General features: G+C 39.7%; 1 protein-coding gene across 1 annotated transcript in view; it reads right to left on the reverse strand.

Annotated features, from left to right (window-relative positions):
• Window positions 1–18515, reverse strand: part of ACSS1 (acyl-CoA synthetase short chain family member 1) — a 101023-nt gene that overhangs the window by 64222 nt on the left and 18286 nt on the right. The window contains exon 2 of the mRNA XM_063443703.1: window positions 18270–18366. Coding sequence (XP_063299773.1) covers window positions 18270–18366 — 97 coding nt within the window. The remainder of the gene's footprint in view (window positions 1–18269; window positions 18367–18515) is intronic.

The following is an 18515-nucleotide window of genomic DNA, read 5'->3' on the forward strand; positions in this document are numbered from 1 at the left end:
CCATATCAATATCTCTTTTTTTATCTCCAATTAAAAAGTATAATTTGATGTAAATCTGCAATGACATACACAAATTAAACCTAAATCGTTGTTGATTTGTTACAACACACTGATGTCTGATAACAATGTTACTTGGTATAGCTTTGTGCCTCATGGGGAGTGGTAACTTTTACTTATAGTGAGTGGATCAATATGCTTAATTGAGTAAAGGGTTTTACATACAGTGGAACCTCGAAACTCAAGACCCCCTATATTACAGCATTTTAACACAAATATTACAGTTTAATAATAGCTTAAATGCATAAAACAAATAAACACAATGTTAATGAAATTAAAATGTAACTTCACTTTACCTGTCAGCTCTGTTTGCTGACAGAATGGAGCTCTGTTCGCTTTGTCTAGTGCTAGGAGGCCGATGTGTCATACCAACGATGTTCCAAAGCGATACTAACAAGGTTAATGCTGTGTGATTTTGTTCTAATACGGAGACATTTTTTTCTGAAATATTTTGTTTGAATACCAAATTGTTCGAGTGAGGGAGCGTTCCAGAACCGAGGTTCCACTGTAGTTTATAATCTGTGCTTGGCTTTACCATCCACTGTTTTATTCCACTAGAGATCTCTGGCTACTCACTTATAGGTGTAAACACCCAGATCACTTCAGCTCATTGAAGTGGTCTGGGTGCAATGTTGATAACCCTGCAATAGTAATTATTGCAGTTTTTCCTCTAGTGGCTGTTATACTTTTACTTTATACTTTTACTTTCCCAGTGCACTATTTACCTACCAAGAGCCAACGAAGGTAATATTAACTTGCTGCTTTAATCGGACTGAACTATGGTTTAACCTCTAGTTAATCCCTGTTTTTTAACACGAATACTATGGTTTAACCCCTTGTCTACCTTGGTACACTGGTTTATTTTCCAGTGCACTACTTACTTACAAAGGGTTATCAAAAGTGCTACAAATAAGCCTTATTAATAAAGCTGGTATATTACTATTTTAAGCACCTGTCCGCATAATCCAATGGTTCTCCATTATCTATACTAGGTAGGGGAGTAGCCTTACACGGCTAGTATGTTTCACTTGCACTATGGATATATGTGGTTTGTGTATGTATTGGTGCATACAGAGTGGACTGTGATCCCCTTTACCTCAGGATACTGATTATATTTTTCCAGTTTTTACTTTGTCCACTTGATTGTGGATTAGGTGAACCTTTCCTGTGTTTTTGGTTAAATTACCCTCAGGTTCAAGCTATAAAGGACTCCATCGAACACATAATCACGATGTTCTATTATCTGAAATATTAACATATCTTAAAGGGAATTTGTTACTTACCTTACATAAAATCGACAAAACCGTTTTTTTACGTAATTCTCCATTTGTCTATAAATTAATATTAATATAAAGCATACCAGTGAGCCTTATATTCTGGATAAAATAACGCTATTAAGGGTATGTGGAGGCATCATAATAAACCACGAGACCAGTATGTATTTTTTTATATTATTATTTTCATGGCTTGCAAAAGTGCTTTTGGAATTTTATAAGTCTCAGCCTAAAAACAAGTATTGGGGTCTCAATTCTACTTCCCTAGGTAAGCAAGAATAACATATTAAAATGCACAGTAATTTAATAATAATGCCACACAATAACCTGTAGCAATGAATATAACCAATACCATAAATATTTGCAAGTCTGAAGTGGTTATAGTACAATGATATGCTTGCAGAGCAACTGGTAGTAGTTCACATCCTTATTTATAACAAGGTTTTACATAAATAGTCTGCAATATGGAAAATATATTGAGATTTAAAAAAAAAAAAAAAAATGTACTTCCATGTTCCTGGCACAGGAGATGTGAAAAAACGCCTTCGTTTGAAATACTCACGCAACCTTTCTCTTATCATTACTAATTAGCAAATCATTACTAAGGGCTCAGCTAATGTCCTTTACTTGAAAATCAAAATCAATTGAAATTACTGGGCTTATTGTATGCATTGTGTTAAAGGTTTTTCTTTTTCACTTACTTGTAAATAAAGTTTGAGAAACATACAATCTATTTTAAATTTTTTTATGAGTTTGTTAAGAAGCAAAATATTGTTGTTGTTCTTTTTTATTTTATTTGAGAAGTGGAGTGTCCCTTTAACCCCTTAAGGACACATGACATGTGTGACATGTCATGATTCCCTTTTATTCCAGAAGTTTGGTTCTTAAGGGGTTAAAGTAAAAACATTTTATATATATGGTGCACTCCCACGCTGAGTTATATATAATATATGTAGAAAAAGGATGCACTCTCTGGTCTTTCAAGTAGCGAAAACGTATTTAATCCATCAAAAGGTATACAGTTAAATGACCGACGTTTCGACCCATTCGGGTCTCCCACAAACCTGACATATCATGACATCATGAACAGTATTTATACAGTGAGCTGTAGTAGATGAAGGTGCCAGGAGTCCCTTGGTGCCACGCCATAAGAAGCCAAAGCATTTTGAAAGGGGGTCCCAAGGTCTGTCCCTTTTAACAGATATTGCTAAGCTGTAGATTCCCCTTCGGCAATAGCAATTCCAGGCGTATTAGAACACATTCACTGAGCGTTCAATCTGACACTCTGGGCCAGTGAATTATGTCAAAGTATATATAATGCTGAAGAGTAACATCCACTTTAGTGATATCAGAGAAGGGAAAGGACTGCAAGTACCTGGTGGGCCCAGATAAGTGTCCAACCATTTGAAAATTATTTCACTTCTTATTGTGAGATGGAGCCAGGGTACTACTGGCACAATAAATTACACTGTGCTGTAGTGGTTATGGTGCTTAGAGTACTGTTTTAAGTGCCTACTGCATTATAATAATGTATTGGGTTAATCAATCAAACTAATACTTGTTACACTTTACATTTATTGTCAATAACTGGGAATAAATATATTAATATTGTAGTAATATGTTCTGTGATCTTGCACAATAAAATATAGTACTTAAAGGGACACTCCAGGCACCCAGACCACTTCTGCCCATTGGAGTGGTCTGGGTGCCAACTCCTATCACCCTTAACCCTGCAAGTGTAATTATTGCAGTTTTTATAAACTGCAATAATTACCTTGCAGGGTTAAGCCCTCTGTCTGATAGACAGCCACTAGAGGGGCTTCTGTATTTTTAGAACACGAAAAGTGTTTTAAACGACGCTGGACGTCCTCACGCTATGCATGAGAACCTCCAGTGACGCCGGAATACCCACAGGAAAGCATTGAATAATGCTTTCCTATGGGAAGGTCTAATGTGGGTGCACGGCCTTTGTTGAGGGAGGAGCGTGGGCGGAGCCTAACACAGCTCCGAGGGACATCAGCGCTGGATTCAGATAAAGTGGGATGGGGGGTGGGAGGGAGAGGGGCACTGCATGGTCCTGCACGCATATGTTTTCCTGGCACTGGAGAGTCCCTTTAACACAAATAAAGTCTGCATGCACTACTTGTAAGCAATTTCAGTATGAAGTATGAAGTAGATTTTTCGTTACTGTGTTTTCCTTCAAGAACCCATGGCAGTATATTTGTGATTTCCCTGTGTACACAACACATGGCAGAATCCACTTAGCTACATGTCATCTTCAATTTCACTGTGTCATATTTCTAAATAAAACTTGCCTTGCGTGGCTACAGTTCTCTAATAACGGTTCCTCACAAGAAGTCTATACGGCAAATATTACAATAAATATATATTTTTAAAAATGCACAAGTACTTGATATTTAACGCCCATTTACAAGAAAGATTAAAAAAGTTATTGACTTATGTCTGACTTATAGGAATTCTAACTTGTATATTGTAATGTCTTTTTCTCTAATTGTACAGATTTGCAGAATGCGTTGGTTCTTTATAAATGGCAATAATAATAATAATAAATTACAGGCCAAATAGCTGAAATGGACTTGGAGATTTTTCCAGTTTAGCCACACACAAAATAAAAAAAAAATTCACTTTGCAGTTTTTAGAGCCCAGTATAGTGAACAACCCTGACAGTTTGGATTGAGGAAATAATGTATTGACATTTCTAATCCCAAAAAATCTCCTTGTGTGAAGAATGTCAGAAGAACATATTAAATAGACTGATGAGAGAGTAAGAAACAACAAAATCATTTTGTTTCCCTCTTGATAATGCTGTCTATGTCAGTAGGAAGCTGCCTTGTACTAAGAAAGTTGCTAGAAGAGAGAAAAAGAGATTTTGTTTTTATGACGACATAGAGGGGGGCCCTTGGTAATACATATTGAAGCGGAGTTATAAATCCGGCCAAGCCTGTTCGATAAGTGAAAAGGTAGCCAAAATGTATTTTATTTCCTTCTTAGGATAGTTGTGCACTTGCAGGCATTTCAGAAAACTTCACATTCCACAGATTCAACACTTTCTCTCTGACAAATATTTCCTTTTTGTAACAAATGTGTTTTCTCCTCGGGATTGCTATATTTATTTTCTAAACTATTTTGAATTTATGGTCTGCATTAATTTTGGAGGATGAAAGAGCTAAAACAGGTTTCCAACAAATGCCCAGAATTCATGAGCATGGGCATAGTATGATGAAAAACAGCTGTCTGTAGGGCGGAGGTCGAGCACCCCTTAATATTACGAGGTGTAATACCAGATCCGGAAACCTACCTTTGACCCCCCACCCCCCCAAGAATCGTGTATTAGGTATTAGATGAGATTGCAAAATTGACAGTGGTTGGCTAACAAGTGCTGGGACAGGAAAGCCAAGCTCTCTCATCCAATCACTACCATTCAGGTAGTACTAAATGATCTGGAGAGAAGAAGTGGTTTTTGGGGTTTTAGAGTCCCAGTATTTTTGTAAATTCTTAAAAAAACAAAACCACAATGCAGAGTTGTAGTTTTTATGTTGCTTACAGTGTCCTTTTAAATGTTCACTCCAAGTACCATATCCACTCCAAGTACCATATCCACTTCAGCATGCTGATGAGAGCATCAGAATCCAGCTGTCATACAGGCAGTGACCAGCATCAGGTGGACCCCAGGTATGAAGTCAAACCGTTTGCAAACACTCTGTTGAAGTTATGGTGTTTGGAGTATTCCAAAGGCACACTGGACACAAATTGGTACTTGACAGTTGATGTCTATTTATTATAATTATTCATTTGCTGACAGGGTTTTTCATTTAAAGCACCAGTAATTCCTGACTATTTCTGCTAAACAAAAAAAAGGGGGGTATTTATGCATCCCTCATCCTTTCTGTAAGGTTGCGTTTTTATTGTTTCACTAAAATGGCCCCATAATGGCCTTTCTACTAAACTATTTTAAACTGAGAAGACAAAATGGACAGGTATAGAAAAGAAGGAGAGACTGTAAAACTCAAAGGGAATTTAAATTTTAGGCCAAACTAGCAAATCTGAAGATTTGTTCTATTTTAGCTCTTCTGGTTTAAATTTTTAATACACTTTCAATTAGTTTACAATTTTTAACAATATACCCTTTCATGAATAACCCAGGAGAAGAGAGAGAAAACAAAATTGTTACAGTCATGAAGCTGCACACGTGATATAAAAGTAACTGTTTAACTTACTTATTCAATATAATTCACCTACAAAATGCTATGTATACACATTTATTTAGCAATTTCACAGTAATATACATTCTGCAGTACATTTCCATTTCAACACTATCTAATCTTCCATCATTATCTATAATTAAGGTTACAAGTTTTTGCACTTATTAGAAACAATGATGTTCGGTGCTTGCTGTATAAACACATAGCATACCTCAAGATATATACATAATCAATCACAGCATAACAGAAGCAGCCTGTTGAAACCAGCTATATAATTTAATCATATGACTGTCCAAAAAGCTGGTTCCTAACAAGGCAATGTCAGATAAGAGCTACTGAATGTCAATGAATGTCAAACTGTTTGTGCCACGTATACTATAGGCTAAAACAAACCCTAGAATTAACAAGTTACCTGCACACCATCCCAGGGGCCCCTAGGTTATGTGGCACCCAAGACAGACTTGTGTTTTGCTTTTTGTATGTCATACTGACCCATTTATGTATATGCCCCTCCTCAAGACCTTATGTATGTCTCTTGTCCCATCCCCACGTTCTTTGCCTATTTAGCCCCTTAGTCCATTTTGTGTCTCTTAAAACCCTTTGATAAACATTTCTTTGAGTATACAATATATCTTAATTACTAAAATGGATATTTCACTGTCCAAATACAAAAAATATGTAAATCACTGTATCACTGTGTAGTACATATACCACAAATGAAAACTTGCATGCATCTAATTATGCATTTTAATTTTTTTATTGAGGGTGAATCTACATACAGCTTGCAAAACCTGCAGTTCTCTAGTGTGCTACCTATGCAAGTCCTCACCTTCTAACCCTGTCCAGACTTTCTGTGGCTAACCAAACACAGACTTCCCAATGCAGCTCAATGAGAAGTCTTTGCAAGACAGGTGCTCTGGGTAATTGCTGCCTCTTGAGTTTAGCTCCACTGACCTAAATACACCAGGAAGTAACAGGACTTGTCTGATTGAAAGCCAGGAGGGTGTAACCAAGTAACTTTTTTTTTTTTTTTTTTTTTAATTCTTTATTTTTGAGTGCATGAGGATTACAACATAGCTTACTCTGCCACGACAGCGGTCATAAGCTTGAACATGTCACATTGTGATATAGTCAAGTAACTTTTTTATAGTGTAAATTTCTATTGAAATCTACACTGGTTGTTAAATGTAAGAAAGACGAGACACTCTTCACATGTAAAGCACTTCAACAGGTTTAATTTCATACTTTTTGTGCTTAACCTGGCTTGCATTTGGCCAAGGGCAGGCGTGTTGCCTGGGAGATGATATGTACTGGAACTCAGGATGGGGTCTTAAAACTTCATATCTAATTGTGGCCCCATGTCACTGATAGCCACAAGTCCTTTATAATGCTGATAGAAAAATAACACCTCCAATTTTATAATTTGTGATCATGTTTTAAGTTATAAATTATAAATCAAAGTGTGGGGGTATTGCTGTGGGTTCAGGGTTGTAATGCAGTGGACGCAGGGTTAGCTAACACAGCATGGTTTAGGGTTAATACAGTATGTGTACATGTTAAAAAATATAGGTTTATATCATATTCAGAATTAATTAAAGGATTTGGTGTCACAATGAGATTTAAAGAACATGTTAAGGCTTTTTTACGAGGGCTTCAGTCGATATATAACAACCTTTGAACTAAACCATGGACTTTTTGTCACCTAACAATGTCCCTGGTCCATGGACAAAAATGTTAGTGTGCATGTACTTAAGTAGCCACACACATGCTGCACATCAGTGATGCATAAGCACATAGTCATCACATTAAACTTGACATAACAATGAAAAAACTCCTGTACCATTCCTACAAGTTACGGAAACTCTACGTAAAGACTGCCGCTTTTACGATCAGGGACTATCCTAGAAGCACACCAGCCCCCTCTTGCCATAGTCCTACGGCCCTCACTTCCCCCTCTTTGGACTGGAGGGGGAAATCTTGGCTCTCTCTGGAGCATCTCCTTTCTTCAGTTGACCTCCTCGGCATTGAGGCAAACAACCAAGATGGCTGCTGGGTTCATGTTGGTCCCTCAATAGGCGTGGGAAACCACGCACCAACAGATGATGGCCTTCCTACACATTTTTGATGCCCTGTGTTACAGGTTCTGGGGTCACTTAGCCAAGCGAGCCTGGAGTGAACACTCGCCTCAGCCTTCCACAGGGCTTGTTAGCCAAGAGACCTAGGATTAGGTTCTTACAGCGAACACCACTCTTCCTTATTCACCTGGGCCAAGAACCTTTGAGATCTATACCACTGTGCTCTGCCTGCACTTTTGGAGGGTTACCTGTTGGTGCTGCTGATCCTTGCCTAAATACATTGCAAGTTAAAGGACCACTCTAGGCACCCAGACGACTTCAGCTTAATTAAGTGGTCTGGGTGCCAGGTACCTCTAGGATTAACCCTTTTTTTTATAAACATAGCAGTTTCAGAGAAACTGCTATGTTTATAATGAGGGTTAATCCAGCCTCCAAATCCTCTAGTGGCTGTCTCATTGACAGCCGCTAGAGGCGCTTGCGTGCTTCTCACTGTGAAAATCACAGTGAGAGCACGCAAGCGTCCATAGGAAAGCATTGTAAATGCTTTCCTATGCGACCGGCTGAATGCGAGCGCGGCTCCTGCCGCGCATGCGCATTCAGCCGATGACGTCGCGATCAAGATGGAGAGGAGGAGGAAAGCTCCCCGCCCGGCGCTGGAAAAAGAGGTAAGTTTAACCCCTTCCTCTCTCCAGAGCCCGGCGGGAGGGGGTCCCTGAGGGTGGGGGCACCCTCAGGGTACTCTAGTGCCAGGAAAACGAGTATGTTTTCCTGGCACTTGAGTGGTCCTTTAACTCCAGAACAGTGCCCTACGTGTCTGGTGTGTTTCAAGATTGGGCACTGTTGTACACATGGATCCAGTGAAGTGTGTTGTCTGACAACTCTCCTCACTCATTTCAAAGACCCCATGTCTCACCGCAAGCTTGTTCCTCAACTTTCTCGAAGGGCCATCGGCTGACTTATATTAAGGCAGGCACAAAGGGTGTCCCAGCACAAGTTAATACCTGTTGAGTGTGTATCTTATGTATTGCCTTTTGTCTCACCTGGAAATCTTTGAGTATGGCTATTTTACAAGTCTCTCACACACAGTTGCTCCAGTAGTTAACTATCAGTCTCTTTCAGCTGGTCTCTACGATTAAAAAAAAGAGGTATTCCTGTAGCTCTATTGAAAGCCATGTAATTAGCGTTGTCCTGCTATTTCTCTCTTGTGTAAAGGAGTGTTAATTAATATTGCTTCATTTGTAACGCTTAGTCTGTATGTAATCTATTTACTTCAATAAAAAAACTATTTACAAAAAAAAAAAATAGAATGGACAAAGTGGCCTAGACTGACCCTTTAAAATTCTGAGTATTAGCATATTATTTCCTGAGAGATGTGCTCTTCAAACATATATGCAAATTGCAGATGTTAAACCGTAACTGCCGAGGAAGGAAGGATTTCATTCCAGCACGGTCTCGGCTTACTATTCTGAGCTTTCTATGCATTTGCATTCTTCTGACATTCTTTCCACCACATGCTATTGTTATTGAGAGAAAGTTAACCTTGACATGCCCTATTATACTTTAAACCTGGCAGATATTTCTCCTACTTTAGAACAACTTATCTGCGTCCTCCACAAGCTGCAAATCTCAAGCAAAAGGTTCAATAAAAATGAAACAATTTATCAATATGCCAAAATGGTCCCTAGTCTGGGACGTGTCTGGTAGTAATATATAACCATTTCTCAAGCTGCTGTCCCTGTGTATACATTCAATGTTTTATTTATGGGTAGGAAAGATATTCACAACGTTACTGAACCTACGAACCAACGTCATACGGAATTAAAGAGGTGAACGGCCCCTTTTATACTGTAAATTGAAACACAAGTTCAATATGGTCTGCGAGCCCCCAAACTCAAGATAATGGAAATATTTTTATCATCATTTTGGTCAAAATTGGCAGCATGTATACATACAGTTGAAAAATTAACTAATATGGGTATGCTTGCTGCCTACTGCTACATGTATCTAATAAAATGTGTTTATAGAATATCACTTTTTTCTCTACATGTATTGTACACTCTTTTCTACATATCTATACGAAAAACAAAATCGAAAATAAAGAGTGTCTAAAAAAAAAAATGTAACTAGTTAAATAATTGATGGAATATTAATCAATACAAGTGGAATCACACAATGAGTTCACCCACCTAAAAAAAATAAAAGCGGGGGCAGGGCCTGACCACCAGTGGGATCAGACGTGCTCTGTCTGAGCTCCCGCTCCAGGGCCAGAAAATCGGCCTAAATTGGAGGTCAACCGCGACCATTTCTCTATACCGGTGACCATACTGACCCCCAGTCACTGGGGCAAGCGGGGACACCGCACACGACCCTGTCCTGCGGCTAGAGTAACCCGACAGGGGCCCGGAGTTAGTTGGAGCTTGAGCCGGGACGAGACGGCCGCTCTCTCGGGTCTCCGGCAGGCGTCTCGCTTTCCCCCCCCTCTGGACCCGGGGGATCATCCCGGTCTGCAGGGGACCAGCAGAACACCAATCTGGGCATAAACAATTGTTTGAGCGAGGAACATCCACGTGCACCATTCTACAAGATGGCCGTTGCACGCCAGCCATGTGCGCAGACCGCCAGTGCAGGAGAGCAGATCGAAGGGGAGCTAACCCAACACCACCCGACCACCATGACAACCTTCCCCAGGTCTGTGTTGGCGGACTACACAGGGCAAATTAAGGTACAGGTTGCGGGCATCAACCAGGATGAAATGGGGGGCACACAGAGCGGGAACCCACTGAACAGCCCTTATAAAGCAGACCTACAGGGGCCACAAGACCCCAGAACTGCCAGTCCCGACAAGACAGGTCACAGGGACCGAAACCCCAAACCACCCACCTTGCACCCGGCTAGAATCAGCCCACCCCACCTGACTGGGCCTGCAACACCACAACTACCGCCACACGCCAATGAAACAGCGCAGGACAACACCACTGCACCACCGGGGCACAACAAGAGGCACCTACCAAACAAGCACAGGGCTGGAGAGGGCCAAACTCTAAGGGCCCCGACAAACACAACCCCTCTAGATGGCGATCCATCATGGCAGAGCATAATTAAACACCCTCACACTCTACCAAACCAGAGTGCCCCACACACAGCATACCCAAGGCAGGGCGCCCAACAACCTCCCCACAGATTGGGAATCGGATAAGCAGGCAAAAAGACACGGTCTGCCTGCTGGCTGACCGCGGTGAAGACGCCAGCACAGATGAACCTTAAATCCTACTCAACCTGGCGGACTCTTGTTGCTAAGCTTCCATCCATGGACATTGACTTATGCTCGTAACTATTTGCCCTAGCATCAACTCCAACTATGCTTAGCCAGACACACTGCCTACAGATAACGCAGCATGATTTACACAAAGCACCAAGCGAGGAACACACTCTAGAAAATCACACTAGCAAACCACAGAGCTTAGAAACCCACTTTAAATAGAGAAAGTGTTACCATGCTTAACCCCCTTAAGCTTGTACACTTATGCTTGTTCACCTACTCCAATGTAACTTAAATCATATTGCTCATAGCTTGTTTCCTTTATCGTTACCTTTTCATTTAAAAATGTATGCGTACCCAACACGCCACAATATTGTTATACTCTGACTATGAAAATCGAGCCTGCTGATGCTGTTGTGGCGATACAGGCACTGTTGTACCTACCTGCATACCAAAAATAAAGAATTAAAAAAAATAAAAATAAAAGCATAATTTTAAAATACTGAATGTTAATCTGATTTTGACCCGAATTATACATGTGGCATGGGTTTGACAACTCATTTGTAAATTAGTTTAGTGCCGCATAGCTTCAATGTAATAGTATATATGTTTATAAAAAAAAAAAAACAATCTATATAATTATTCATTACACTCCCATAATCAAACGAGGATTTCATTGTACCTGGGAGGGAAGAGCTGTAACAATAAATAGTTTACTGTAATCAGTTGTCTATAGCATGATGAACATACTCTGTTTCAACCCACAGGTGCCCACTATAATAGCACTGGGACCCAAATTCTGGTCCTCACCTAGCGGTTAAAAAAAACTTATTAAGAACAAGGTTTAAATGAAATGTTAACGCTGTTGTTGGCTCTGGAATCGGAAACGTTCTATTCAGGATGATATAGTACTTCTGCCTATACTGTGTGTCCCTTTAATAGATCATAATAACATAATTTGTCCTAAAACAAGCCATTTAACAAATCAGGCAAGGGAAAGGGTCAGATTTTGTTGTACAACTTATGCCATTTCCATGCCAAGTTTATGAAGAATCTGCAATCCTAAAGTAAAATTGATCTATTTCGTAACATTATAATTATTAGTTTCTTTGGCGTTCACATGGCAACATCAGGTGATTGTGCTGCAGGTGTGGCATCAGTGTAATGGAATTGTACCCACCAATATTATGAATTACGAGTACTAACAAAATCAGTTTCTTCTTTCTCTTCTTATCAAACTTTACTGCATCTGAAAGTGAATATACAATGGATTCGGTATGTATGTTTATGGTGTCAGTTGCTTTGGAAATTAAACAATGTGCTTTGTTTAGTCAACAATCAAAGTGGAAAGACATGTTTGACTGCCTTGGAAATAACTGCATATAGACTCCTTTATTTACATAGCAGAAAGCAAATGATTAGTTCTGATACTAGTTGCATTGAAGGGACAATCCGAACACCATAACCACTACACTGTATTATATTATCCACAATGCTTTTAAATGATCTCTTTGGTATTTGGAATGGAAAGAATACTTCATATTATGATTGTTGGCGCCCTAAGCCCCAACCTCTTGCCTAGAGCTGCAAAAATGTCTTATGTTTCTATAATGCTTCTGATAGGTATGCCCATAAACTGGCTTTGGCATCAGACATGTTTGATTCAGAATGATATAGAACTTCTGCCTATACTTGCCTGTAAAAGAACGGTACATGAAATGAGATATTCCAGAAACTAAGACATGTGGTTCTGAGACCAAGATTTAGTAGAGTCTGCTCTCTTCCACCACCACGAGCCCATGTTCAGGGGGTGGAGGTAATATTAAACCAGACAGGGACATTTCATACACAGAAAAAATTGGTTGCAAGATGAGTTTAGAGAAGATGAGATCCTGAATTGACCCAGTTGAAGGAAAGGAAGTGGAATAGCTTAGCAATGGCGCTCAGAAGATTACTTTGTAGTCTGGCATATGTGCAATGTCAGAATTGGCTAGGTAGCATGATTGGTATCATATGGCTAGTGGGATTTACATTAAAAAATGGCTTTTTTACACTGTAAATATTGTAGTACCATCTAGAAAATAGCTAATATCACGTTTAACAGGGTTTACATTTTTAAGTCATGCTCAAGTAGCCAGGCCTTAACAGTTACTCTCTACTGTAAGCCTGGAGAGTGCATGACACACTAAACAGGGGTAAATTGCAACTCAACAGGGCTACATTTTCACTTGCCAATGACTAGTGGAAATTGTGAGATCTGATGTAGTGATACATTTCAAAATGTGTTTCTATGACCTAAGGAGTAACTCAAATTATCTCCCAGCTCAGCAAAAACATGCCAGCAACTACATCACATTTTCACATCAGGACTTAATTAACTGACCTATTTTTAAATCTTATTTTTTTTCTGTTATAAAATTGAACTTGGGAAGTTTGCATCATTAAACTGAACAAAATCCTGCAATTTTTCTGCAAACTGACAGCATGGTAGCTTTCCAATAAATCCCAGATTTTTATTGGCTGCTGTTTGTTGGCGGCAGCACCTCTTTAGAGAAAGGTAATAAGACACGTCTAGAAAAATACAGAAGACAATCAGATTCCAAGAAATGACAGAAAGAACAATGCGTCCTATTTATATTAAAAACAGCTACGGAACTTATGTAATCATTTTTATTTTTTAAAGTTTCCATGGGTTGGTATGGAAGACTAAATACAAACACAGCTAATTGTCGAATATGCCAAAGGGACGGTCCTTAAAGGGACTCTCCAGTGCCAGGAAAACAATCCGTTTTCCTGGCACTGCAGGTCCCCTCTCCCTCCCACCACCCATCCCCGGTAGCTGAAGGGGTGAAAACCCCTTCAGGTCACTTACAGAAACCACTCGGCGGTGGTTTCTGCTCGCTGCCACTCCTCCCAGTGATTACGTCAGACGGTGGGCGAGACTGATTCCGCCCGCCGGCTGAGGAAACCTAATGTGCATGCGCAGCAATGCCGCGCACGTGCATTAGAGCTCTCCATAGGAAAGCATTGAAAATGTTTTTCAATGCTTTCCTATGGGGAACTGAGCGACGCTGGAGGTCCTCACACGGCGTGAGGACGTCCAGCGACGCTCTAGCATAGGTTTCCTGTGCTATGGACACGGAAGTGCCCTCTAGTGGCTGTCTAGTAGACAGCCACTAGAGGTGGAGTTAACCCTGCAAGGTAATTATTGCAGTTTATAAAAAACTGCAATAATTACACTTGCAGGGTTAAGGGTAGTGGGAGTTGCCACCCAGACCACTCCAATGGGCAGAAGTGGTCTGGATGCCTGGAGTGTCCCTTTAAATATCAATAACAAATGTGCTTGCTCTTACAACACCAAAAATAATCAGGGAATCACTGTTTACTTTTGCATCACTGCATTTTTGGTCTTGCAAACCCTTTTCACAAAGCCATTCTCAAATTCCAGGTGCTCACAAGGAAGATAGAATATGTAGGTTCGATTCTCTCTGCTTCAAGAAGACTGAGGCACCTGACAATCTACAATAGTTGTGCAATAATAATATAAAATGTAATGTGGGCACACTTTTGGAATGCAATAAGCAAATGTATCATGCAACCACTCTTCATGCCCTATCCGCTATGTAACGCCTCGGTTAATATCAAAGGGACACTCCACTGCCCACATACAAACAAAATAAATCACTGTTTAGGAAATATACCCCCAAATGAAAACATTCTTACATTTAGTTATGCGTTTTTTATAGGGTTATATCTAAAAACAGTTTGCCAAAGCTGTAAATCTCCAATCTTCTGCATTTGCAAGTCCACCCCTCTAACCCAGCCCAGACTTTCTGTGACTGTCCAATCACCTTCTAATCTCCGCTTACCAATGCAGTTTACTGAGAAGTCTTTGCGAGGCAGGTGCTCTGTGCAATTGCTGCCTCTTGAGTTTAGCTCCAATAAGCTAACCAAACCAGGAAGTAACAGGACCCCCTGTCTGCTTGAAAACCATGGGGGCGTTACAAGGTTTATTTATAAAAGTGTCAATTTAAAATCTGAATATTTAGTAAAATTAAAAAAACCAAAGCATTTCAGCAAGGTAAAATGCTTTAGGGTTCAGTCCCCTTGAAATCTTGCCACGGCATGACTGATCATATGTGTGCCACATATTATTTTTTTTTTATGATTCTGTTTCATTTTCACTATTATTTGATCTGGTCATTGCTCAAACAAATTAATCCATTTACCCAGATCTATTTTCTGTCTAACCAAACCTTTTGCCAGTTCCTAGCTTGTTATGCTGTATAACAGACAAGGTTAATCAAAGTCTAAGGACTTTTCACAATGGTATCAACCACACTTGCAATTCTACCATGAAGCAAACTTCTTCAATGCATTGCTGAAATTGTGTATCTGATTCAGAGATTAGATCGGGACAATTCACGGGCAATAAAAAAAACTTTCAATGAATTCCTTTCATTTTCTCAAGAGGTTTTTATTCACATTTTTTTTTTTAAAGAGATCATTGCAAACAGTGCTGTGTTTTTCATATAAATCCCTGCTACCATAAAAACAAATTTCCCATAAATCACAACAATTGGATGTACAGAGATATGGTACTTTCCTTATATGAGAACAGTACAACTTCTACCATTGAAGGCTTTGGCAAGGTGAAAATATTCTATTTGCTTCTCTCTCTCTCTCTTTCCAGTGAGCATCAAGTTTTTTTAAATTTATTACAGGGTTAGCAGCCTATGGTACACGTCCCTTGCATGGCAAGCAAGGTGCCTTTACATAGCACACAAGGCTGCCAGACTCAAACAGTCTTTCGAAATCAATGGATCTGCCTCAGAGCTGGCCAGTAAGAGGTCCCAGTAGCTCCTCTTCCTATATCTGCTAGTGTCCAAAGCGGGCAGTGAGAGGGCAATCCTTAATTCAATTGTGGCATCGCTGGTAGGAAGTGATCTCCAATCACTTCCTCCCAATGCTTGTGTCGTAGAAACAATGTGGGAGGAGAGCAACCCGCCAAAGTACTTGCCGTGACCCGTACCTCGCCAGCCCAGTCCCCACTAAACACCAGGGAAGTCAGCCTTAAGCTGCTAAATGGTAAGCAAAAAGGAGGGTGGTTAGCATTAACAGCATTGTCAATATTTGGGTATAGTGCTGTGTGTTTGAAGTTTGTTTGTGTATTGTGTCTGTGCAGCAGCGTGTGTAGTATTGTATGTGAGTCTAGCAGAGTATGTAGCAATGTGTAACTGTGTACCCTGGCAGTGTGTATTGGAGGGATTCACAATACAACAAGCCGCTCACACACGTACACATTATAACACAGCTCACACATGCACAAATACAACCCTACAAAGCAGCTGCAGCATCCTTACATAACGCAAGTAGCATATGGCAACACACATGTCAAAATCATGTTCTGGCAAAGTGCTGCTAAAAGGTCTAGTAGTTACATTGCTGAACTAGGCTACTCCGAGGGTTTATTTAATCTGGCTAAAACAGACTGTTAAATAACAGACTGTGATAACTTTCCTAGGTTGAAATTTATACTCTATAACTGTTATTGTCCTGACGCAGTAAACAGTAGTTCTGGTTAATATGGACTAGATCACAGCTGCTTCAACAGCTTTAACAAGCTGAAGAGCTGTTTAACGATAACATGCATTCCACATCATGTGAAGTCTTTAATGAAATATGTACTGGTATCTTTAGATATTACAAGCAGGATTTCAAGGTTACTGTGACCGAGGATTACTAAGATTTAAGGCAAACAGGAACAGAACTAATATAAAGAACTGTTTAACCTTTTAACTGGGAGATAAAGATTGCATTCCAATTCTGTTATTTCTAAGCATGATTGGAGGCAAGACAAACAGGGCAGATTATGGAGAAAAATAATGTTTGTAGTGGTTGTAGTGTTCTTTTAAAGGGCTACTCCAACTCTATGAGGGGGATCTTTGCTGTGTAATGTGCCCTATTTGGCAACGTGGAGAAGTTCCCTTGCCTTGATTTGCAGAAAAAAAACTGCCAAAAAGATAATTTTTACTTACCTAGAATCCAGCGCCAGGCGAAGCTCCAGGTGCTGATTTCCATACCCTCTCCGACGTCACATAGGCCTCGTGCAGTCTAATCCCTGGCTTTTCACAGAGAATCATAGGTGATTGGACCGTTTTGCTGTCTCAGAGCGCATTTGCGCACGATGTGAATGACGGTTTAACAGAAAAAAAAATAACTGTGTGCAATGGAGTAAGAGAGCACCCAGTGGGTGGGAGGGGGGGAAGCAATCCTCCTCTTGCAGGAGAAGATGTTCATGTCTTTGGCCAGTGCGCTGTGCGCACTAATGATAGATGCAAAATATACACAGAATTGACAATGGTAGCCTGGAAGCATGGAGGTGTGGGCTGCTAATATCACGTGTGTAGGGTATTCAGCTAACCAATAACACACAATAAAAAAATATCAAAGTATGTGCAGTGCTTCAAGATGAAGTGGTCATGGTGGTTGGACTAACCCTTTAAGACTGTTCTAAACAACAAGACGCCTCAAGTACAGGATTGGTTCAAAGCAGTTGTAAGCTCAAGGGCCACGGAGGAGCTCATCCATTTGTCCTAGCAGCACATGATCATATGGTAGATACAAAAGCACAAGACGTATAGTGAGTCTCCTACACCCCGGTTAACTCAAAAAAAAAAACGTGATAAACACAAAAGGCAAAAGAAATGGTGTGGTGTGCTCCAACTACAGGTGTGAGGATCACCAATGAGATAATATACATACACTGGTTATCGGTCTCCTGAAATATACTGGTAGTACTCCAGTTAGGAAATGATATTCCAGCTTTTAATCAAAGTGGTTCGCCACTAACAGTGGCCAGCAAGGCACATCAATAGGTCAAAAGAACCAAGGTGCATGTATATGGCTGAATGATCCTATCATATACTAAAGGGAGGAATTAGTTTTTCTTATTTATTTTTTTAGAAATACTTATTTTAAAAAAATCTAAATTTCAATACTTGTAGAAAGGATTATCATATTTTAATTATTTGTATCTTAAACAAAGCACACAAATACAGATGATAATCAGCATGGCATAACTATTTTTTTAAGTAAACATAAGCAAAAATAAATGTATAATTTGACAAAGAGAAAAAGGGGGGAAAGGTAAGAAGGGGTAAAGTAAGGCAAGTGAAAAAGGGGAATCCATTGTCATGTGGTAGGTATGAACAATCGGTTTATGAAACCCTCTATATTATATTTTTGAGGTAACGGTTGTTTAAACTTAATTGACCTTAGCCGTTTTTTCGAAAGCAATATTATAAACAGTTTTTTTTTCTATCTAACCGTTATTATTTTTAGTGTATTTGTTTGTAAATGGAAGCTATACTTGACCTACCTGTATGTGATGTTAACATGGGTACCAGGTTCATCCTTCTCCCAGATTAATGCAACTCTTTCTGGGCATTGATGGACATGCTTGTCTAGGCAATTCACTGCAGAAAAAAAAAAAGTGAAGAATTTAGTTGTAGTTAGGGTGAGCCAAAATGTGCTTTGAGTTGAGTTAAAGTCAGAATTTGGAGTGATCTAGAGCAGTGATAATTACATCATTAGAATAGCATTCATTTTTTGGAATGCTAGAAAA

This window comes from Pelobates fuscus, chromosome 2, assembly GCF_036172605.1.
Source record: "Pelobates fuscus isolate aPelFus1 chromosome 2, aPelFus1.pri, whole genome shotgun sequence".
Classification (NCBI taxonomy): Eukaryota; Metazoa; Chordata; class Amphibia; order Anura; family Pelobatidae; genus Pelobates; species Pelobates fuscus.